This window comes from Rhipicephalus microplus, chromosome 1 (assembly GCF_043290135.1).
Source record: "Rhipicephalus microplus isolate Deutch F79 chromosome 1, USDA_Rmic, whole genome shotgun sequence".
Lineage (NCBI taxonomy): Eukaryota > Metazoa > Arthropoda > Arachnida > Ixodida > Ixodidae > Rhipicephalus > Rhipicephalus microplus.
In genome coordinates this window covers 211,965,571-211,990,172 of record NC_134700.1, presented here as the reverse complement: position 1 = coordinate 211,990,172, position 24,602 = coordinate 211,965,571, and the positions used below count along the sequence as shown (strand labels likewise).

The 24,602-nt window shown below is 45.3% G+C and overlaps 1 protein-coding gene across 3 annotated transcripts in view; it reads right to left on the bottom strand.

Moving 5' to 3' along the window:
• Positions 1 to 24,602, bottom strand: part of Frl (formin-like protein) — a 288,169-nt gene that overhangs the window by 30,038 nt on the left and 233,529 nt on the right. For 2 of the 3 annotated variants that reach the window (XM_075891222.1, XM_075891224.1), the window contains 10 exons: positions 13,699 to 13,782; positions 12,432 to 12,572; positions 9,304 to 9,383; positions 8,408 to 8,491; positions 7,672 to 7,876; positions 5,677 to 5,753; positions 4,962 to 5,133; positions 4,239 to 4,499; positions 1,293 to 1,329; positions 1,118 to 1,170 (listed from right to left, as the gene is read on the bottom strand). In XM_075891222.1, the coding sequence (XP_075747337.1) occupies positions 1,118 to 1,170; positions 1,293 to 1,329; positions 4,239 to 4,499; positions 4,962 to 5,133; positions 5,677 to 5,753; positions 7,672 to 7,876; positions 8,408 to 8,491; positions 9,304 to 9,383; positions 12,432 to 12,572; positions 13,699 to 13,782 (1,194 nt within the window). The remainder of the gene's footprint in view (positions 1 to 1,117; positions 1,171 to 1,292; positions 1,330 to 4,238; positions 4,500 to 4,961; positions 5,134 to 5,676; positions 5,754 to 7,671; positions 7,877 to 8,407; positions 8,492 to 9,303; positions 9,384 to 12,431; positions 12,573 to 13,698; positions 13,783 to 24,602) is intronic. The other variant, XM_075891223.1, reaches the window with a different exon arrangement.

The window sequence follows — 24,602 nt, the reverse complement described above, 5'->3', positions numbered from 1 at the left end:
ATTGACTCATTTATTTTCATCAAGGCATGAGGAAGAAGAGAGACGATCGCAGAAAGCTGCATCAACAATGACAATAGGCACAAAATAGAGAGGAAAGGAAGCTTGCAATGTCTTAGCTAGACTTTCTAGAGTTCAGGTGAAGGCCCAGAACAGAAGAATGTAACATGTAGTGCACAAACTTAAGCAAAAGATTTCAGAGTGTTGCAAGTGTTGCATCTGATACATCTGATGCATCTGATGCGAAATTCTTTGCATAGTTTAACCACTGCCTAACTGCATGCATTGCGGTCAACTCTGCGATGCCAAGTGCATGGTCATCTAGCAAAATAAAATAACCCATGCAAAACTGCTAAAAGGAATGTATACAAAGTACACTGCTGATTATAAAAAGCATAATGTTTATCAGCCTCTCATATAAGCTACATCACATAATGTGGCTTACAGGAAACTCCATTTTAGAGAGAAATATTCAAAATACTTTTAATAATGATGAATTTCCATCTAGCTAATAATCTCTCTTTGCTCGAAAAATGCTTTGTCCCACTGACAAAAAATGTTTCAGTTCATCTGAAACTGAAAGGCCCACCCTGCCGTGCTTCAATCAAACCAATATGAGTGGCGGGTATACACGACTCATGCACAGAAGGGTGATTTCCATCTGTTACTTTTATCAAACAAAAAATTATGGCAAGGTGAATGAGCAAGAGGAGGATGCAAATTTTCTTAGATTCATTCAAGGCATTTATGCGCAGTGGTGGTAAGCACTGCATAAGACACTGAATGCTTTGCATTTATTTGGAACCTCACCAGGTACATGCTTACAGCTGTCAGCACCTTTAACATGAACACTTCGATGCATGGCCAGGGCTAGTTTGATTGATGCCTGCCGCGAAGTGCTGGGCGCTTTTGCCGAGATAATACCTCGGTAGGCTTGGATAGTATGTCGGCATGTATGGTTAGCCTCTTGGCAACAGAACCCAAACGTACGTGATGTCAGCGTCAATCAAACTGCTGCAGGACACGCGGCGGAGCGTTTGCGTTAAAGGTGCTGACGGCTGTACATCATAGGCAAAGTATGAATGAGCAAGACTGCAGAAATGGAAAGGTAGGTACTTACTATTAACTCCCGATTTTCTTTGTCAAGAATTTGTAGTTGTGTTTCAAGCTCCACTGCATGGAAACAAAATAAAAAAATTAAGTAAGTAATAAAGCAATCTACTGAAAAATTAAAGTCTTCTATATTTTACAGATACAGACATATTAAATGAAATGTGACACAAAAATTAACTTACCTAGCTTTGCCATCATCTCATTTTCAAGCTCATGTGCCTGAAATAACCAAATGAAAACATGAGCCACACTTTCTGACAGTGACATCATGCTAAAGGGTAACATTACAAGCAGTTCATTTCCACATCCTTAAGATCCATTCTTATAAGCACTGCAGTACCTAAGGTCCAAGCATGGTGCATGAGCCATTATATTATTCTGTACTGGGCTTTGCAAGTTCCCTGCTGTTTCGTGCTACCTTTTAGGCACATCATAAGACACTTTGTAATGATCAGTTCAATTCAAACATGTTCACTTTTGCATGTTGCATGACTAAATGAGTCATGCATTTGCAGATTCATAAATGCAAGAGAAAACTCAAGAAAAGCAAAATGCACAGGTATCCAACTGTATTTCCTTCCACAACAGCCAAAAAGTAAGTAGGAATCGATAAATCAAAAAGGCATTTATTGGTAATGGTTTTATTGTATGAATGTTGTTAAGTTTTGGCATAGTGACTGAACTAGATATTCCAGGAAAATTAAGTTCATACTCTGTGCCACTCCAAATACACAGGGACACTGCGAGTGATGGTTCGTAAGTGACGGTTCATTAGAACAACGACAGATAGTGCAAGTGTCCTGTGCAATGTCCTGTGCAATGTCCTGTGCCATGAACAGCCTCACAGCCAGCAACATTGTGTTCTTGCTTCTGGGATTCGTGCGGGCGTCACCGTTGATCCAACAACATTTCAGTTCCGAAGTCAAGCCATAGACACCAACGCTTGAAGATGTTGCCTTGTTGCATGTATTCTAAACCAGTGTCATTAAACAGTTCTCTTATTATGCTGCGAGTGTTCCCGTGCCACGCCCAAGCCTCATAGCACCTCAATGAGCTTCTAACTGTTTGGAAAAAGATCAAGGTAATTTTTACCTGCTGGCATCCACAGGGCCCTTCAAGATTTCAAGATTTATTGAGGTTGTTATGAATACACGTAATGTAAATTCACAACACTGATTAGACCCATAGCCATAGGCTTGTAGGGGGTCTAACGGGAGAAGGTATACAAGCACGATAACAATTTCAATGAAAAATCACATCAAAGAAGCTTTTTTTTTTTTTAGAAAACGAACAAGCATACACGAGCGAATTCATTATGATTTAAGGTGACATAAATGCATGATAGCACATACAGAAATATAAGAATTATAACATTGTTACACTTTGTTCATCGTCAAACAAAGAAACAAATACAGACGAAACATCAAATTATGTCTAAGGTTTGGTCCATGGTCATTACTATTGTTCTATATGGAGCAAATATTATTTAAGTGCAATTTGAGAAAGCCATAGTATCTTTAATCTGAAGTGGTATGTTATTCCACACTTTAGCTCCCAGAAAGTGTAGTAAGTGTTCACCATAGACGTTATTAGTAGGTGGAAGATTAAAATTGCACGATGTCATGCATCTAGTGACCTGGGAGAAGGAAGGAAAGATAGGTACATCAAAAGGTACACTGTTTGCAATGACATTGCTGATGGTGACTATGGTTTTATGTTGCCGTATGCAATCAAAAGGTAAAATTTCCAACTTGTGAAACAAAGGCACGCTGAGTTCATTATAGGCCGCACTATCTATTATTTTAAGTGTTCGCTTTTGCAATATGCCGATAGGATCAAGGTAAGTTTTAAAGGTCCATCCCCACGAGTCTAGGAAGTATGACAGGTGACAATGAACAAATGAGAAATAAAGAACTCAGGCAATATTGCTATTAAAATAATTTCTAGCAGCCAGTAGCCTACTGCAGCCAGATGCTAGCTTAGTACATACAGAATTTATTTGTATTTTGCAGTATAATCCGCTGTGGAATGCTACACCTAGATATACAAATTCTTCTACATGCTCAAGTTAGGCAGTCGCTCATTTTCAGTTGAAGTGACTCGTAGTTTACATTTCGGTAACGGGAGTGAAAAATAGTGTATTAAGTTTTCCGTGCATTAAGTGTTAATTTGTTCATGGTAAACCAAGTACAAATATTTTTTAGTTCTTCATTAGCTTTATATCCTAGGTCGGCTATGTTGCCAGCAGTAACTATGCAGTAAAGGCTGTGTCGTCTATTAAAGCTGTGTCGTCGGCATACATTAGCAACTCAGCCTTATGAATGGCAAATAATTTACGTGAGAATAACAGTGGCCCCAGGACCAACCCCTGCGGTACACCTGTCTTTATGTTTATTAATGACGACGTAAGATTTTGCATGCTGACCATTTGATGACGTCAATCAATGTAGTAAAAAAATAAGCTAAAAACTTTGCCGCGGGATTGATAGTGCTTTAATGCCATTAGTAGAATATTGTGGTCGACAGTATCAAACGCTTTTTTTAAGTGAATGAAGAGAACTGCTACAACAAGATTGTTGTGTGATGCTGTGTTAATCTTCTGGGATAACAATAACACAGCAGTTGATGTAGAATGGCGAGATCTCAATCCATGTTGCTCCGGACAAAAGCAGTACATTTTTCTAGGAATAGGCGCATTCCTTTTCCAAGAATCTTTTAGAAGATGGTGTTTATAATGCTTAACACAGGTTGCACACACAAGGACTCACCTAGGTATTCCAATGTTTTAAAGAAAATGTAATTGCGTTCGGTGCAATATAGGATCTGCTGCCTATGCGCCACTAAACACTAAAACCAACCAAAGCTAAACGTCTCGCTATTTAAAACGTTTAAAAAAGTTACGTTTCTCTCAGTGCATTTTTGTGCATCTTAGTAGAAGCTGTGCGCCGAGAGAAACCCCTCATTATTGGAGAACGCAAGTCGTGCTCATTAAAGCCACAAATTCACTTTTCGAGCTTGAAATTATAACTCCTTGAGGCTGCATTTTATGCTGCCGGAACACCTTTAATGACGTTCACGTTGCACTGACAAACACAACACAAACAAGAACGTGGAGGTAAGAGGCCCACCCTTGAAATTTGGGCTTCTAGCTCGGCAACTCGATCGATGGCAGCACTCTTGGTCTCGGAGTCCTCCATCAGGGCATGGACGTCGAAGACATTATCGAGATAGGCTGAGATCTGCACTTTAAGCTCTTCGCTCTCGGTTGAGCGCAACCTTTCTAAATACTCGTCCAAGCCAAGAAAGGTAAATTCGTACTGCAGGTGCACTCTAAAGTTCATATCGTCGACTGAGTGAACAACAATGTTGATGAATTGCATACAGGCAACCTGCAAAAGGATTGAAAAACAATCATTCACTATTATACTGCAGGGACACCATTAATAGATCTTTTTGCATGTGGAGTAGTAAGGTTCTCGTAAAACATTGGGTTTCACTGGCCAGTGATAAGGTATGTGCAAATAGAGGCATAAAGCAAGCACCATTTGAGGACAGCCATTTGAGCCAGCGATGCAAATAGGAAATAGATAAGGAGTAACATGAACATTGCTTTGTTTAATGCACTCTTTGTGCAACTTGAAACCAGCCAAGATTACAAATTTTAATAAACGTGTCCATGCTAAAAGACTTCCTATATCATGATTGTGCACAACAACATAAACAAAACACTGCTGTACCTACTTGCCTAAAGGAACTATATTTCTCTTATGCTCTTGTTCAACCTCAGTATATATTTCATTTCTGTCACTTTCCTATGACAGTGTTATTAAAGTAGGATATCCTGTGCATACCATGAAGTCAATATTAAATGTCTCATAGTCCCGGAAGTCATCCATGAGTGTTTTGAACCTCCGTGGTTCACAGCATACAGTCTTGAAGTTGTCAAAAGCGTTGAGGATGATCTGGTGGCCACCTTTCACGAGGCAGATGGCAGCCAACAGTTCCAGGACCAGTGCCTTTGTTCTGAGCAAATACAAGTCAGAAAAAAGACTCATCAGTGCTTAATGACAGTTCACACAAAATTGAGTGCGCTTGAAGATCTAACTGATGTCTTGACGAAGTTCTGTTAGTTAAACATCCTTCTTCAAAAGGAAAACATCACAGAAACATCACAGGTAAATTTTACCATCTACTACCTTTTCGTAAGTAAGCATTGAATATCAGGCAAATTGTTTGCTTTGAATGCAAAAACTATAAAATGATATACAGAAAACCTAATGTGAATTGGTGTAATGCCGTACACATCCACCAAGATTTCTGTAACACGTACATGGTGAAAAGATAATTTATTTTATATTACTATGCAATAAAGAAAAGTGATTTAGTATACTCTCTAAACCATTCATGGAATGTATGTCATGAATTAAAAAGCAGAGATTACATGCTCATGACCAAATCCCAAAAAGCCCATGATCAAGCACATCATAAAAAAAGAGCAAGAGTGACTCTTATTCAAAAGGTGAAACTGTTAAATCAACAGAAGTAAGATCTCATGTGCACACTTACCGTAAGCTCTTGTGGTTTAAACTCAGGGCTATAGAGTTTATTGCTTGTGTGTGTTCAATCACCATGTTGAAGCCAAACTGTAAGAGGGACATGAAAAGTACAGATGATGAACGGGCAAAAAAAAAAAATGTGATAAAGACTATTCCAGTAGGAAAGTTGCATGTAGAGTGAGAGTTAACCACTCTCACAATAAGAATGGAGAATATCAGCCTAACTTCAGTATTATAAGGTCCACATCTCACCGTACCTTGGTAGAATTCAACTGGCTTTTTTCACCACATCCTCATTTGAGAGTAATCATTCTATTGCAAGTGCATTGAAATATACAAGTGCTGCCATTCATAAGACATCTGGTAAAAAGCTCTGGCAATCTATGCCATTTGTTTTCAGCCATACAATTAGAAACTCGCAAATAGTGTATGCAACATATATACACACGAATTCTAGAGTGTTCTGTATCTAATCGGTGTACATAAAGTTCAAGTTGCTACCTATATACGGCTCCCCGTATACTTACTATGCGATGCTTTAGCTGTCTTTTGATCAGTAATTTTCATAGCTTTAAAATGGCACACAAGTGACAGTTTTTAATGGAGAAACTCCTAAACATGCAAATCGACCTTAATTGGAGCAATAAATCTATAGTGTATTAAATGACAAGGAGAAAGGGAAGAGTCGGGCGTACAGTGGAGAAAAACTGATGAAATGAGACGTTTCATTGCCCCCCCCCCCCCCCTCGCCGAAAAACCCGTACGCCAAGTGCATCGCCAAAGCATGCTTCGCCGCATCAAGAGTGAGCATGCGGCGAAGCTCACCGTTATGAACAAGCACGGTGGGCTTTGCCGCCGTGTCCCTCGCACGCGTAATCGGCACACGGAAGGAAATGGCGCCGACTTAATATGCACTGTACAATAAGCAAATGAGCGATTGCTCGCTGCACGTGCTACACGTCAAAAGATACACAAACATCTCCGAATTCCTAGTTAGTCAAAAATGTGGCGGGGTAAGAAGTACAAACGAGAGTTAACGACAAAATGAATTATAAAAAAGCTGTTATAGAAGTAAGTCAATTACTGGAACGAGGTTGAATGAAGACAATGTTATGTTGTTGACATAACAGTGTACAACCAATGCTAGCCAACATTATCTGGTACTAACGAGTGGCCGCGTTATGAATGCAAATACGATGGCTGAAGCCACGTGACACGCGAGACTGACTGCTAGACAGCACACTCCCTCGGGATCAACCCGCATTTTCGCGCATTTTCGGTAACACCATTGCAGTCCCGTTACATTACGGGGATGAAGCAGCCCAAAGAAGGCAATCACAAGAACGCTATCGTATGCCTACGGACTTGCTTTACGCGAAGCAAAAAAAAAAAAAAAGCACGCAGTTTGCACTCAAGGTGAAAGCTGAAGGAAACGCGCAGCAATGATTCACTTGCCCTTCAGCAACGTTAGAGTTCACAGGCAAGCGCGCGTTCGAAACTTGCAGCCTGCTCGGCGTCCTTGGCGAAAAATGAAACACTCAATTGTGATGATACGGGGGCGCCCCCTCCCCTCCCCCTTTCCCTCATCACCTTCGCATCATTGCAATATAACATCACTTTCCTTTCCCACTCGTCAATGCTATGCTTTACCCTCCCCTCGTCCTCATCCCACCTTCCCCTTTCCACTCCTTCTTATATTGACAAGGTGACATCAGACGACAGCCAGAACCCCTTAAAGTGCCTCGCACTTCCCCCTTTCTCATTTTCCTCAACACCTTCAAATCATTTCTTTAAAACGTCACTTCCCTTTCCCATTCGTCTATTCCATGCTTTACCCTCCCCCCCCTCCCAACTTCCCTTTCCCACACCCTGCTATACTGACTAGATCACACGAGACGACAGCCCGGGCCCCTAGAGTGCTTCGCAGAGAGAGAGAGAGAGAGAGAGAGAGAGAGAGAGAGAGAGAGAGAAGTAATCCGGCGGCGCGGCATAGATGCGCGCCCACCTTGTTGTTCATGATGGCCCTGAGGCACATGATGCAGACGTGGATGTCGTCCTCCGCCTCGCCCATGTGCAGCTTGGCCGCGTGGCGCGTGGCGCGCTTCAGGCGCGGCGTGTCAACTTCCAGGATGGACTTGCGGCAGTTGACCGGACTCGCAGCGTAGCCATTCTCGGAGGCCGTGGAAGACATCGCCATCTCGCGGTCGTACCTGCACACGCGTAAGCATCAGCGATGTAACGGTGTCTGTGCTACGCAGTGCTGAGGAGGGCCATTTGTTTTTATTCGACCCGTTCTCTTCGACACGAAGTAGTAGTAGTAGTAGTAGTAGTAGTAGTAGTAGTAGTAGTAGTAGTAGTAGTAGTAGTAGTAGTAGTAGTAGTAGTAGCAGAAATCATAAATATCAAAGCGCACAAAGCAGTAGAACTTATATCATGCAAGCACTGATCGGAGAGGCAATTGAGAGAAAGAGAAACTACCTCGTACATTAAAACTGGACCCGAAGCACTTCTTCCAAATGATCATCGAGCGGCTTCACTAAAGCAGTTCATTGCCTCACGAATCGACTGTCGCAAGATTTTTTTTTAATTAGTCAAGTACGAGCACGGATTTTTCGAACGTTTTTATAAGCGCATTCTTTCTCCTTTCGCATTTGCGAGCGCACCGAGGGCTTCGTTAATGACAAGAATGACAAGTGTGAGTGTGTAATTTACAAAGCCAAACGTCAATGCCCCCGACTCACCTCAGAAATCCGAGCTGGAACGTCAGGTAATCGATGAGCACTTCTAGTCCTTTGTTTTGCTCGTCGAGAAATTCTCTAACCCACCTACGAAAAAAAAAAAAGAACGAGAACAGGGAGAGGTGTCAGACGATAGATAGAAACAGAAGCGATGTATAACGCCAGAAATATTGCGCGTCGCAATCGTTCTCACACCAATGGCGAACGCCACATCACCGTATAAATGCGTAGCTTTAGCCGATCAATAGAAGGCCACTGTTAGCACTGCCTCTCGTCGCGTAAGTTCATTCCCTGATGTGGTGCAATGCAGTTTCAAAACGATTTGGCACTGTCATGATATGCCGAAATACGTTGCCGAAGACAAGGCGTGCCATTTTTTGGCACACTTCATCTACACCAATATATAGAACTTTTCACATTTATGGTACCTTGTCAAAAAAGAACAAAAAAAAACACCATCGCTTATATTATATACGGTCTTTTGTTTCTTCGAAACCAAAGACAGATTTTTTTTTTACTAACCGACGCTAAACCAGGAGCGTTCCTTTATATATACGTATATATAAATTACCAAGCCTCGTTTTGCAGCAAGGTCAAGTGACCGTCTTGCTGTCTCAGTAGCGTACGTTGCTAGCATACTGCAGAACTCGGTAGCTTTTCTTTTGTGGCGTTCGACCCCGTCTGGCGATAAGCACGCGCTTCGAAACGAAGTCTTAACGTTGTCTTAACAGCGTTGTCTTAACAATGACTCAGATGATATTGTCCCTTTACAAGCGACTATGGGGTAGACCTGTGCGAGAGCATAGTTCTAAGAGCATTTCTAGCCTGATATACGTTCCGTTTTCTTTTTTTTTTAAAGGAAAAAAATATGAACAGAATATTCGGCATCGCACACTTACTCGATGTTGTTCGTCCTCAGCGATATTTCTAGGTCTCGTAGGACCTGAGTGGATTTCGAGTCTCCCAACATTCGTCTTCTCTGAAAGGCAACGAGGGGGCGGAGCCAACTGGAGTCAGAACACACAAGATCACGCACGTGCACACATATGCCAAGTAGCAAGCTCCGCACGCATTATTCGATGGGAGGAGTATGTTTTATGGAAGACTCGAATCTACAACTACGCGCTAATGAGTAGGCTATAGCGTCGCAATGTCACGAAAAAAAATATATAACCCTATTGCGATAATCATATCTACATTACACAATAATAGTTAGGCTCGCAATGTCACAAAAAAAAAATAATGACCCTTATATGACTCGTGTATAGTACCAACTTCGCGCTATCGAAACTGGAATCCGTGATGAACAAACTTTTCTCTTTTTTTTTAACTGCAAGTGTTTTGTCTTGAGCGAATTTCAAAGATGCCGTGAATTACAATAAAAATAAAACATAAAACCTCAATGCCTCAATATCTTGAAGATTCGAGATTCCTTTTTCTCTCTGTTCAAATACATTTAACTACGTTGCGCCAACGACATACTTCGCATCAATGCCCCTCATTGTCATACTACCGGTCCAGGTCAACCGCTAAATTGCGACAATGATACTTGTTCTAGCACAATGCCATTTTCAGATCTTTTTTTTTCGCTTTTTTTCTTTCCGTCAGATAATATCAATAAGAGAAAGAAGCTCAACTAAGATGACATTTATCGGCACAAACATTTAACAGTAAATTGAAAAACTACAAAGCAGCGCTGTAATGCCACTGATTTTCACGTTGTCCGAAGACTTCCGACCGGCTTATTGAACACCAAAGTGGCCTAAAACGCACTTCCCACTGAAGTATTAGTTGTCGCCTTGGACGCTTTTTAAACAGCCTCACAACAAACATCAGTGCTGTACGTGCATACGTAATGACCACGTAATCGTACATGCACTACTGATCAGTAGGCATTACAAAGAAGACCTCGTTGACGCAACGTGACAAAAAGGTCGCGCGTTTGACTCCCTGAAAGACCGGCGTGGCTTCGACAACGACCGTTACTACCGAGTTTGCAGTGTACAGATATCACTCTCGCGAAGAAAAAAAAATATATGCAACACGAAAATGCAAATTGACACAAAAAAACACAGTGCTCACAAGGTGTGTGTATGCATGTGTGACATTATGCACAAGCACATGCACAGTGGTCCCGTGCACATACGACACCACGTGTATCGTGCAGCGTGTACAACGAAGACAAGAGCTATACCTATAACTATCGAGAGATGACATGCGCCTGTAAAGTACATTACACATTTTGTTATTACGATGTGTTATACCAAACCAGAAACGAAGGAGAGAAGAACATGCTGCAGACAACGAGCAACATCTAAACGACGCATCTTGGGAAAATCGATAAGCGGCAACTAGAGTAAGCGATATGCTCACCATTGAACGTATAGTTCATGCACTGCTTTCGAATTTCATAAACAACGTGTTACCCTGAGAACAAACTATGAACTTTTTCGAGGATCGAACTCTAGCACGCGAAAAAATAAATACATATCGTAAAGTGCTATTGAAGTTTCAATTAAAACTGCGCACTATATGACCTCTCTTCAAGATAGCGGCTCTGCCAATCTGTCAGCGTATGCATCTGCCGTGCACAAGTAGTTATTTCAACGAAAACACTGCTCATACTGCAATCGTTCAGTCTTAATGCGATATAGGTGGCATTTGAGATGGGCAACCTGAAGCCCGTTTCTTTGCTTCTTCTTTTATCAGATTACGGTCTCTCTCGCTATGAAAGCGCTCGTTGCAAGAAGTTCAAAACAGCTCAATTATATCTGCAAATGTTAGCTTGCTGCTGCTTCAAGCAATTTTCTGTTCATCTTGTAGTGTCTTTTCGTGACATAGCAATATCGAGCACATGACCGTAACAAAATGGCATAAACACGGACATCGGCACGCTGCCATAACCGCATTTGCAAGAGATTGCAACCAGTACAGTAATTTTTATAACCTTGTCCGGCTACAATGTGCCGCTTGTTCTCGGTTGTCTACTAAACGCTAATGGAAGTCATCCCCATTCACTATACTGTATATGTGTGCGGTTAAATGCACTTTATACATGTACCACTTGCGTCGAACGCTCGAATCGGACATCACTAAGGCGCGTACACACACAAAAAAAATGTTATAAGAGACTTGCAAAAAAAAAAAAATACTCGCATGCATTATCCAACGTCATCTGACATTGTGGAAAACGAAGGCACAGGCGCACCTCTGTATTCCTAGGAAAAAGGCACTGTCTTTTTTTTTTAATTTTATGGTTGAAGGTGTACTACGTGGAAAGGCTCACGAATGTCTTTCAGCAATCTGCCCCGCCCCCTTTCCCCCCTTTATTTACCACCATTCGAGAAAGAGGAGGAAGAACCGATTGTTCAGGTAGGTTCAGAAGATAATTTCTGTTTTATAGCAGCACTGCCAAATATCCCAAGTTCATTTCAATGATTTATCATTTGCTTGCTGTTTTACATTACAATTTTTTTTTGCTTTCTTGCGAGTGCTTCAATGCCAATAAAGGTTACACAGGTGTCCAGTGCCTTCGCTATCGTGAGTAAAACCACATGCCCCCCTTGGCTCCCCAAACGAGCTTCAAGAGTCAAATGCACAAACAAGATGAAAGGCAGTTCAACCCCCCCCCCCCCCAAACAGGCCGCATTCACAGGAAACAAACAGACACTGTTCACAACGTCATTACACTCCAATATTTACCCTCCACCGCTGGCAGTCCGAAGAAAGACATTCGCATGGAATGCAGATATGCACAGATGTAGAGAGAGAGAGAGAGAGAAAGAAGAAAAAGGCAAGAGGCGTTACACAGTGCGGGCGGTTAGTTTCTTTCATGGCGTCCCTATCAAAACCACACGCATGGTACGCGTCTCATTCCAATGGCGCGTACACTCCAAGAAGACCCCTTCCCCCCAGTTAGTGTCCTCCACCACCACCGCACGCAAAAAAAAAAAAAACCACCCCGCACACAGTTAGTGAGGTCGATGCATGGAGGCAGAAAAACTCAGGCAGAAGAAGAAATGTATACCTGTATGGGTAACAATAATGTCGAAACGGCATCGTACACCATTTGATTATTTACCTTGGCACTCCTGGAAGCTCGGGGATCAAGGTAGGTCTTTAATTTACGTAAGTAAAAGGAGGGGGGTTCTTTTGCGATCACTTTTTCCTACGCAGGGTGAAGGCGGGGTTCGAGAAGGAAGGGCGAGGATGAGGGGGGCAGGCGTGGTCGACAAAGGTGGCCAACGTACATGGAAGGATGTGGAAAGGGCGGGTGGGAGGCGGGGATGAAGAAAAGGATGGGAACGGGGCAAAAGAGAGAGAGAAAAAAAATGGATTAGTACACAACATAAAATGCCTCGTTCAGCGAGACATCGCTATAAACCACTCTTCTTTTCCGCAATGCGAGCGAAAAAGAAAACGATCGAAGGATCGCTTTTTGACAAGGCTGAGACGACCGTTCAATAAACACATGGCTCTGTGACATTCGATGATAGTCGATGTTATGAAACCACCCACATATGCTACACAGACAATCCGGTTGGTAACAATGAATTGGATATACGAAACACACATCACGAGTACACTCACCGGAGTTCTGAAGGCTGGACCTTCCTATCCATATTGGAGATAAAGTTGCACTAAAATTCGTCATATAATCTAACACGACCAACTAACAAAATAATAGAAGCAGTGAACCTGCGGCACGACGAATCATTGATGGTGAGAGCAAATACACGATTGCGTAACTTACGTCACAACTACTACAAGCATGCAGCCCGTGCCTGTGCGAAGGTGACGTAATATGCAGCGACATATCTTGAGCGTCAGAATGTTTAGCAGCGAATTTTGCGTTGCGCGCCGTATCTTGGCATGGGCGCTCGCACACGGCTTACATAGGGCTGTTTGAACTTGTTATAGCACATTTGCGTAGCGTAACATGTTTAGACGATAGCGTTCACATTTCGTAAGCCGTGTTGCTGTTTAAATTCAATATATAACTAACACTGTTAGCTAATGTTAGTTTCCTCGAACGCATGATATTCGTTGCAGCTTAACAAGAGAACATACCCGAAGGTACAGGTCTTTCACACAAGCGACATGTCAAAATGAGCAAAAAGCTCAGACCACTAAAATTGATAGGCCGAGCTGGTGTTATGTGAAAAGTGGCAAACACATGTACGCGGCCGATACATCCACCCGTTTCAGCCGGACTCCGCAGCCGAGCCGCACTCTGTTGTGGGCGTGTCCAGCTGAGCCCCACGGCCAACGAGAGCGGAAGAGATGTCACTTACTTGATCGCAAATCATGTCCCATTTTTTCTCGTCGTCATACTGCTTGAGCAGTTTAGCTTTGTCAGGTGGCAGATCCATAGAATTCTGCGAGAGATGAAAGAAGAAGAGGAGACAAAAAAAAAAGTAAGCGCATGTCAGCGGTCATACGTGATCACGTGGTCAACTACTTAACATAAATACCGGCAGATGTGCACGCGATAGAGAATACAATGAACCAAAACTGCACAGCGTGAAGCACAGGGATGTGAAGAAATTCTGCGCCACGCCAGGAACATCGCACAAAGCACGCGCATGCCTCGTCATTCTTCCAAATCGATAAAACTAAATATTAAGGTGGGGGCCACGGGACGGACGGAAACACAATTCGGGTTGTAAAAACAAGGGGCCGAATCCACAAAACTTCTTCCATAAGCGAATCCACCCATCGGTGAGCCACATTAGATGGTAATATATCCAGAATCGTTATATTTTTTAACTTAGACTATTTTGTGAATACAGGCCAAGAATCGATTTTTCAGACAGGCTGGCCGATGTTTCAAAAGATAGAATAATATTTGCCAAAGAGCACTATGTCATCTTTGGCGCGTTAGTTCGAAGGGGTGACAAGGCGCTTTTTATGAAGATAGGTCCACATAAATGGAAATGTCGGCCAGCCAGTCTGATGCAGAATAGTGGTAAGCTGGGCTGGTTGGTGCAGATGAATAATAATAATAATAATAATAATAATAATAATAATAATAATAATAATAATAATAATAATAATAATAATAATAATAATAATTAACAGCGCAAGAAGAACGCGAGACAAAAGGGGAGCACTACACAGGACAAACCGCCACGGAAGGGATTCGATCCCGCACACATATTCATGTTCGTACACTATAACTCTGCTTGTCAACCTTCTCTAGATGCATAAAAAAAAAGGCTTCAGAATTACGTGAAAGAGTACAAACGGGACAAATGAACTCGCGCGCACACGTTCACGCATTCGCACCTTCCACGATTTCAGCGCCCGCGCGTGCCCTTCGCGTAACCAAACACAAAGGACGCCGACAGCGTGGGCGTTCATCCATCCGCGGTGACCCACTTGGAACTTCCCATCTTTCCGAGCAGCGCGCACCAGGGAACTGCGCATGCGAACGCACGCGATTTCGCCGTCCGGCAGGCGCACTTCGGGCACGCTATCGGAAAAGCGCGCGGCGCGGCAGCTACACACGCGCTGAGAGGAGGGAACTGCGGAAAGATTGGGACACGCGACGGCGAGCATTTTTCACCCCCCCCCCCCCCCCCAGCCCGACCGTGCTGTATGTAGCACGAGTGTATACGGGGTCGGAGGCCGCTGACCGACTTTCGTTCACCCTTCGATCAGTCAACTTTTCCCGTCGCCGAGGCCAAGCGCAAGCGTTCCACGCCACCCTCGCGGCTTTGCAGATGACGGTCACCACGAAGCCACGACAAATGGTGTTGGATTACCGAAACCGCGGGATCGCCCCGCGTCGGTAACCGTCTCACCTGTGCGCCACCGAAACGGAAACGAAATAGGGGTTTTCAGCTTGCCCGTATACTTTTTAACGTTACATGCCACGGTGGTCTATGATGGGCACGGTATACAGTGTTTTACGGAGCTTGGCCGCTGACCCGCAGGTCACGGGATCGAAAGGCTGGCCGCGACGGCCGCATTTTCGGTGGCGGCGAAAATTGCTTGAGGACCTTGTAATTAAATTCTGGTGCACATTAAACAACCCCAGGTGATCGAAGTTTCTGGAGCCCTACCCTGTACGGCGTCTTTTATAATCGTGCGGTGGTTTTGAGACGTTAAACCCCAACAATTATTATTATTACTTTTTAACGTTACCGTGTTTCTGAAACACCAAATGTTTCTTACCGTTACCGGAACACATGTTTTGGCTAAGATTTAGCTTCCCGTACGTAAACATTTATACGTACGTACGTAACCGCATACGTTTGCGTAAACTGCTAATTGACAATCATCATCATCATCAGCATCATCAGACGCCCACTGCAGGGCAAAAGCCTCTCCCATGATCCGTCAACCAACCCGGTCCTGTGCTTTCTGCTGCCACGTTATACATGCGACCTTTTTAATCTCATAGGCTCACCTAACTTTCGGTCTCCCTTTCGTGTGTTTTAATTCCTTCTCTGGGAATCCGCTCAGTTACCCCTCAATGACCAGCTGTTATATCCTGCCTACGTGCTACGTGCCCGGCCCATGTCCATTTCTTCTCCTTGATTTAAGCAATGATATCCTTAACCCCGGTTTGTTTTCTGACTCACTCTGCTCTCTTCTTGTATCTTATGCTTACACCTATCATTTCCCTTTCCATCGCTCGCTGCGTCGTCCTCAATTTAAGGTGAACCCTCTTTGAGCTATACGTAGGTAAGTACTGGCAAGATTCAGCTGTTATGTACCTTCCTCTTGATGGTTAATGGCAGATTACCACTCGTGATTTGAGAATGCTTGCCGGATTTGATCCACCCCATCCTTATTCTTCTTCTTAATTCACTCGCATGCTTCGGCTCCCCGGTTACGACGTGTAAGTAGACACATTTCTTTACAAATTTCAGCGTCTCTCCACCTATCGCAAAGCAACTCTTTTGTGCCAAGACTGTTGCACATTACTTTAGTTTAGTGCATATTAATTTTCGGACCTGCTCTTCGACTTTACGAGTCCAGTTCAGCAATCATGAGCTGTAAGTCGTCCCCTGGATGAGTTATCTCATTGACGATAACTGCGCTTAAGCTGTATTTACTTCAGGTAACACTCACTCCCCGCAGAGGCGAAATCGTAGAGAAATTGGGTGCGTGCGTTTCCGTCTTCCTGTGTTAGCGCGTTTGTTCTTATCTTGTGACCTTGTAACACTGGGTGTCCGAGTAACTTCGTAGTGCGATTTTACATGACCTTTTCCACGACTGTGGCGTCCATTATGTTACAATTTATGTAATGGGGAGCAGTCGACGGCTCATCTAAAGGAGCAAGCATCTCCCAAAGATACCATATATATACAAAATATATCTAATAATAAGTACTATATTATATTATCTCGCAGTCACTATTGTCACCAGCTTCGTTATACTTATAGAGCCAGTTAATGGCCTAATTACTGCTGAGCACGTTTACGCCATCTTCCGGCAGCAGTACTAGCTCAGTTCGCTTTATCGTGCAGGCCGAGCGAGGATAAAGGTTTAATCGGGAGACAAAGTTGGGCTGTTGGCGGGTGGTTAGAAAAATGCCTGGTTTTACGAGCCAAAATAACCACAGCCGCGATTAAGAAGCCCATCAAAGCGGCAGGACTCCCGATTGCGCCCGACCATCAGCGATTATTCAACGTGCGCCCGAATCCAAATACACGGGCGTTCTTTCATTTCTTCTCCATCGAAATGCGGTCGCCGTGGCCCTATAATTCGAACCCACGTCCTGGTCGTTCTATATATAGAGGGCCCGTAGTCTGTGTTGTGGGGCTAAAATTCGGTCCGGAAAGGTACAGTGGTGCGCGGTACAGCGGTACGGCAAGTCGGTCAGTATGCTACACCCTGGCTTCCACGAACATTAATTAAAAATCGAACAACTATAGCAGCGATAGTGCCGTCGTCTTTTCAGCAACAACGGGGTTCGGTAAGCAGCCGAAGAGGCCAGTGTTAGTGTTATATACGTAAGCACTCCTCTGGCAAGCCCCGCTACGCAGCAAATGTCAAACAATAAAAAAAAAAACACATCATACGCGACAGTTTCAGTTTATGCCGCGAAGGCATCAAACAGCTATAGACTTATCCGTGGCGCACCAGCCAACGTGCCGTGAGAACAAGCACGCAGTTTTCCAGCGGGAACAGCATGCCATACGCGTTCATCCCGCTGCGCGGCCAAGTCTCGAGGCGTTACTTGTACAGACGAGGCAAAATGAGCCGGAGGCGGATACAAGGAGATCGATCTGATCCTGCAGGCGTCGTAAGGAGAAGTCCTTCAATACGAGGCTCTATCGGTTATGTCACAGGAAGAACGACAAACATGTCCGCAATGACGGCAGAACGGGATGGAGAGAGAGAAGGAAGCCGGGGGTGTGTCGCGACACGATTCTTCGCTCTGTACCACGAAGAAGCCAGACACGCACACGGCGGCGGGCAATTTCCGGCTGCAGGACCACCGGAAGTCGCGCGCGCCTCTCTGATATGCGCACGAGCCCAGCGGGGCACGCGACGTACGACCCTGCATGCACGCAGTGCGGCAACATGAAATATATCGAGAATATATAGCTGGCGGAGCCAGGAAGGATTGATAAAGTTAATCGTTAACAGTATTACCGTTTGCCGTAAGCAAGGAGGCAGAAACGGAAATACCAATCAGCGAATCGAGCACTTTTCGTGAGACCGGAACAAAGCCTGCGCGACCTATATTCACCTTTAGGCAGCTACAATTTTAGATAATATATATTTCAAATATCAGCGTTACTTTGAAGTTTACTTTGTAACGCTGCATGGGCAATAACTCTTCAGCTAAGTACTCTCTCTCTCTCTTTCTCCATTCTTTGTTTTCTTACAACCCAAACCACGACAACTCATGAACACAGTTGCTGGAGTTTAACGTCGCATAACAAATTGATGATATGATTACGAGGGGCGCCCTAGCGGAGAGCTCCTGAAATTTATACCACCTGGGTTTTTCAACGTGCACAAAAACCAAAGTGAACGGACCTCGTGCATTATCGCCATCATCGAAAACGCGGCCGCCGCGGAAGTATTTGATTTGGTGACCTTCAGGTTAGCCGTCGAACACCATCACCACTAGAACCCAGTGGACAACGTGGAAAATTGTACGGGACGGATATAGACTCGTGTTCCGGAGGTGCAAAGCCCGCATTCCGGCAGAATTAAACTTACGGCAGTGCCTATAATGTGAGGCGAGCGGTTGTGGACAGCAATGCTTGCAGTAGACAGCTAGGTCGCAAACTGTACACGAAGCTGGATAACATGAATATTGAAAGCTTAGCTTATATATTTGGTGATTGATCATTACACCATATAAAGGTGAGGCGTCACATTTTCACGAGGACAAGAAGGGGGTGTCTTGCCTTGTCCCTTCTCTGTCATCGTCAAAATACGTTACTTCACCTATACAATTTCATGCACACAAGCAAAGTCTTTTTCCTTCCTCTCTTCGAAAAGGATAACTTGACTGAGCGAGAAAATATCGCGAACAAATTAGTTACACTTGCGTTTAAAGGAAAGATAACCTGACCCAGTCGAAGATGAGCGTGTACCACATTCAGACCGAATCGCCGCGAGAGACGCTCTAGCCGGGCAAGTAAACAAACGGAGAGCAGGATATTATATAGCCACAACGCTTAACGCACCAGACACCCAACCATACATCGCCCCCGAGCACTGGTGGCGCACCCCAGCAGGACGTTCATCTTGCGCTATCTTTACGAGCTGCCCGCCGCAGGCACGACGCCACACGGGCAGACGCAGTTGGCGCCTCCGCGGTGCGCGCCAAGGGCAGGCCAAACAGAACGCACCCCCTGTCGCGGATCCACAGCGACTGAGCTCCCTGTGGAGGGCTGACTGGCTCTTTTCCCGCCCTCCCCTTCATATACACAAACGCGGTCACAAGCGAGTACAAGAGAACTGAGGGACGCATTGTTTCCCAGCCACCGAAAGCGGCAGCAAGCGTCGCCGTATAGCTTTCTTTACGACGTCGCAGCCGGAGGCAGCGTCAGCGGCACAATGTCTGCGTGATAACAGCGTCAGGCGCCCTTGCCACGCCGTGCGACAGCTCGGCAGCGCAGCGGCACATGCCATGCGGTACGAACGCACGACCCGGAGGAGAGTCTCGCGCAAAACAAAAGACGTATAGGTGCCTGCTCCAGCCGCTCTATTCGGGCATCCCTCAAGCACCGACGGACGCGCGGCGCCTGACGTTTTCACGCGCGGCGACTGCGCACAGGAACGGCAACGATGCACGATCGCTTTCTCGTGTGCTCCTTCCTGTCTGCACGCGCGTGCGCACTTGAAGCTCGTCTATAGCTCGGACCCAGTCCAGATAAGGCTATATGCCGACCGACCCAAGCCGTGTGTCACGTATATGTCACATGCTAAGGGTAGAAGTGACTTAATAGATGACGCGTAGTAAAGCAGCGCAAACTCTCCAGTTGAGCAAAAGAAAGAAGGGTCTCGCATAAACCCTGTACTGCGCTGAATCGTATACTTAACTTAATCTCTCTCAACTTCCCATGTCTCTACACACAAACACGCACACACGCACTTTTTGAAAGACCATACACATCATGACGAATTTCATTCAGCACAAGATCTGCATACCTTACCATTTACTACCATTAAGCTACCGTGTACATGTGCATTTACATACCCCGCCATATCGGGTGTTCAAAAATAATCTTCACTGTTATCGTGAAATTGAGCAGTACGGAGTGCGTGAAAAAGCGTTTTTGAAGATATGCTATGTATCGAGATAGAGAAAAAGTGGGAAAATAATTATCGCTGTCAGCAGTTCAATCGACAAGTAACGACGAACTTCTTTAGTGGCTCCACTAAGCGGTCAAGTTTGCGTTGAAAAGATGGAGACAGTGTTGCCGCACAGTTCCACTTGGAAGAATTGTGTGCTTCGAGATATCCCGTTGCAAGGTTTAACTACGGTTCAGATGTTAACACATGCAAGACAGTAAGGAGTTCTTGAATAGCGTGCGCTAAGTTAGCGGGCGTAGCGTTTGCGTCCGGGCGCCATACGAGTTTTCGAATGTCGTTTGTCCCCGCGGCAGGCGATCTCCTCGCGATCCCCGCAGAGGGGCTGTGCGAGCCACACGCTATTTTGAATTTTCTGCGGGTGGATCACAGTTAGCGTTATGTCGAATGCGCAGTGGCACCGACTACCACGAATAGCGTACGCAAAGCTTTGCGCGGGGACAGCCACGCAGCCGATGTGCCGTGGTTGTTCCGCGCGGCGTTTAATCTGACAACGGGCCGGAGGCAGAGGCAAAGATGAAAACGGTTACGCTGCCAACTGCACAACATCACCCGCACGAAATAGTGGCGATGTTCACTTGCCTGAGCCATTTGAAGCTATCCGCTGAACCAACAGGGTACATCCGATGTACACGCTCTGTTTTATTCCATTCTCGGTCGCCAATTAATCACGCTAAAGGAGTCTCAAGTCATTTTTCTCCTCTCCGTTAGTTATTCTGACGCGTGACCACACAGGGCTGATACGTTGTAATTGAGTTGCCATGACTCCTGAAGAGCAAGGCGCGCGCAGCAGAGAAACAACTATTCTCGTGTGTGTTGCCACGCATGGTCGACCGCCCGTGGCCAATCAGTTACTTTCACGCTTGGAGTTATCGACACTTGGGAGTGGCTGAGAAAACTATACATGCCTTCGTTCTTTCTTGTTGTCCTCGCGGTCTACTTACTCGTTCACACAATTCAAATAACGTCGTCAAAGCAATCAAACAGCTATTCTAATCGAAGCTCTACCATTTCCTAGAAAACAAGCTTGATTGCAACGACGGGGGAAAAAAAGATGTTAAACCTCTCGAAGCTGCCCGACGGACTATATAGATAAGAGACAGGGGCTTCGGAACCGGGGGGGGGGGGGCAGTGGGGGCGGTTGCCTGCACAGGTTGGAACCCCCCCCCCCACACAGCTGCTACGACCCCTCCCCCTTCTTTTTTCAACTTAGCAAAAACAGATATGCATTAACGTCCCTACACACACACACACACTATATATATATATATATATATATATATATATATATATATATTCCTGCCCACACACGTCGCCCCCGAACTCCGGACAGAAGATACACTTCCGGAGCCCCTGAGAAGGGATGCCGTCCAGAACTGTGCTCCAGGTTAATTTTCGCCATGTAGGACAGAGCTCAGAGCACGGTGTGCGAACGTCTTTGTTCACATTGGAATGCAGTTCATACGACCGGTAATAGAATACGCGATCTCGTGCTTAACAACACAATGCTACAGCCACTAAGAAATACCTCTTCTGAGGCATACGATGAGGAACGTAATTAAAAGCATAGTTCAATAAATATAGGCGGGTGTATAAGTCCCTGATATCCAGTCTGCCGTTTAGCTATGTTGCCCCAGAATTCGGCCGGGCTGCTACGTCAAACATATGGAAAAGTCACTGCATTTCAGTTTTTAACAGCACAGCTGTTATGGTCGATGTCTGCCGTGTGTCGTAGATAGATAATTATCGTAATCACGAACCAGCACGCACTCAATGACCACTCAAGCTACTCTGAATCCCAGTATAGATGGTTAACCAGATAAGCTCCAACGTGCGGTCTCTAGTCGGTGTTCGCTGCTCGTGTGTTCGCTCCAAAATGTTTCGCGGACTATGCAGAGTGGTTGGGTCGCGGGGTTTGCCCAATTTCCGTGACACATGCATACGCGCTAGAGGAATAGAAAGAATGACACAAACTAAAAAAATAATAAGACAGCAAGCATAGCTATGTATAGTATAGTCAGGAGTGGGAAGGACGCATGCAGGTGAAAGGGTAAACGCCTAACCAAGACGAACTAGATGCCCACCAGCTCGGCGGAGAGCCAGTCTTGCGCGGCTTAGCGCAATATGTGTTAATTTTACGTTAAAGATAAAGAAAGAGAAAAGCACGGATTATAACTAAGTAACTGATCCATATACTATTGCTCTCTGAAGGTACCTGGGAGAGCGCGTTTTGGCGTAGCTTTTCATCAACTGGGCGAATAACGTATAGGTCAAAGTTCACAGGGGACGATCTCGAGAAACGTGCTTGCACACACACACACACACACACACACACACACACACACACACACACACACACACACACACACACACACACACACACACACACACACACACACACACACACACACACACACACACACACACACACACACACACACACACCACACACACACACACACACACGTGCTACAAACTTGGGAGCTGTCGAGACTGCGGTCTGCAGGACCGCTGCTGTTGCTTATATATATATATATATATATATATATATATATATATATATATATATATATATATATATATATATATATATATATATATATATATAGTTCGAGAAGCCCCTCAAGGCGCCACTGATCTGCTGCGGCGACGCATAACCCCTACGGTGGTTCGAACGCACCGAAGGCACCCCTATACGAGCGTCTGTTCGAAAGCGTTTCTTGCTCATGCTTAAAGTCCGTGGAGACTGTCTAGAAAGGTATGCGCGCGATATGTCCGCCACGGGGGCCTCCGGACAGGAGGAAGGAGAGTAAGCCCGTTCCGGCAGCGAAGAACACACACTAGCCAGTGCGCGGGACCGACTGTCAAGTGAAGGGAGCGGCGCACGAGGAAGAAGAAGCCCCCTGCGGGCCGCAAGCGCGGATTCCTGCCGCCGAGCGCAGGCTCGTCCGCCGCGTCGCGAGGAAGATGCGGCGGCCCCAAGGGAAAGGGATCGGCCAGATAAACGGAAAAGACACCCGCCACCGCGGTGTCGGCGCACTTGATGCGCATACCGCGGCGGAGGCCGCCGGTGTGCCGCGTTTTCCCACGCGGAAGAGGCAGTTCGCCTGCACGTGCTGCGCGAACTGTGCTGGCCTGCAAGCGTCCTTCCTTCGCTTGGGAATCAAACAAGCACACTTGTTCACCAGCCAACTTGAAACCACTCAAGGTCACGCGGATACAACACGGTACGGATAGAGTAGGGATAAACACACACACACACACACACACACACACACACACACACACACACACACACACACACACACACACACACACACACACACACACACACACACACACACACACACACAAACAAACAAAGCACTGCCATGGATACAAACATCTTGTACATACGCGTCCAGCAACACTAGGGCTCAACACGCCCCACGACCGGCAACAAACAGCTGAAGCTGGGAATCAACGCAGTTTGTCAATCACCCGCCGAGGCAAGCAGTACTCGTAGTACCACTAAACATTCTGCAACGAGCCGTAGAAAGAACCCCTCTGGTGTCTTTCCACATTCACATATCCAAACATGCAGTCACCATCACAACGAATTTATTTCTGTAAGTTTACGAAATGCTGTTGGATTATCACCCGGCCACCGACCAGCCGGCTGTCCAGGACTTGGCGAACCATACTCAACATCTAAAAGCTCAACCGTATTCGCACTGCTTCACGGAAACTTATGTTGAGTTGGCAGTGCACGGTTAGAAGAGTGGATCCATCTTGGTAGGAAGCGCAGCAACTTATACACGGAACACACGACACAAGCGCTAGTGTTTTGTATGCAAGTTACTGCGCTTCCCACCAATATGGATTCATACCAACTGGTCCGATATAATTGTTTGTTAGAATAGTGGCCCTTAAAGAACTACGTGCAAGCACCTATCACTGAAGTATGCGCTTACACATACCGCACATGCGTGTAATTTTCCCTGATTCCCTCCCTCAGGAAAGCCTTGATTTACCTGATACCCTGAGTGTAAATGCTTGTTATCAGGTTGACTTAGTACTTTTTTCATAATTTCTCTCTGCTGAAATCTTTCAGTCCCCTTCCTTATCCCTGTACAGAGCAACATGCAAGCGATACATAAACGCCGTCAAAAAATATCCGTTTTTCCTAATAAAGGGTCTCCCCCCCCCTCCCCCCCCCCCGATTCACAAACTATGACTTTCTTGTCCCACTGCACAACGACGATTATACTCTTCTTCGGCCGGTGCTGATGCGAGGATCTAATAAACACAAATCTACATTTGATGTCCAGACGGACGAGGAAATGGGCGCGCAAGTGGGATACAGGAAGGGATCTGCGAGCCAGTCTTGCCCCCACCTATAACGTAACATGCATATTACTGTTCGACA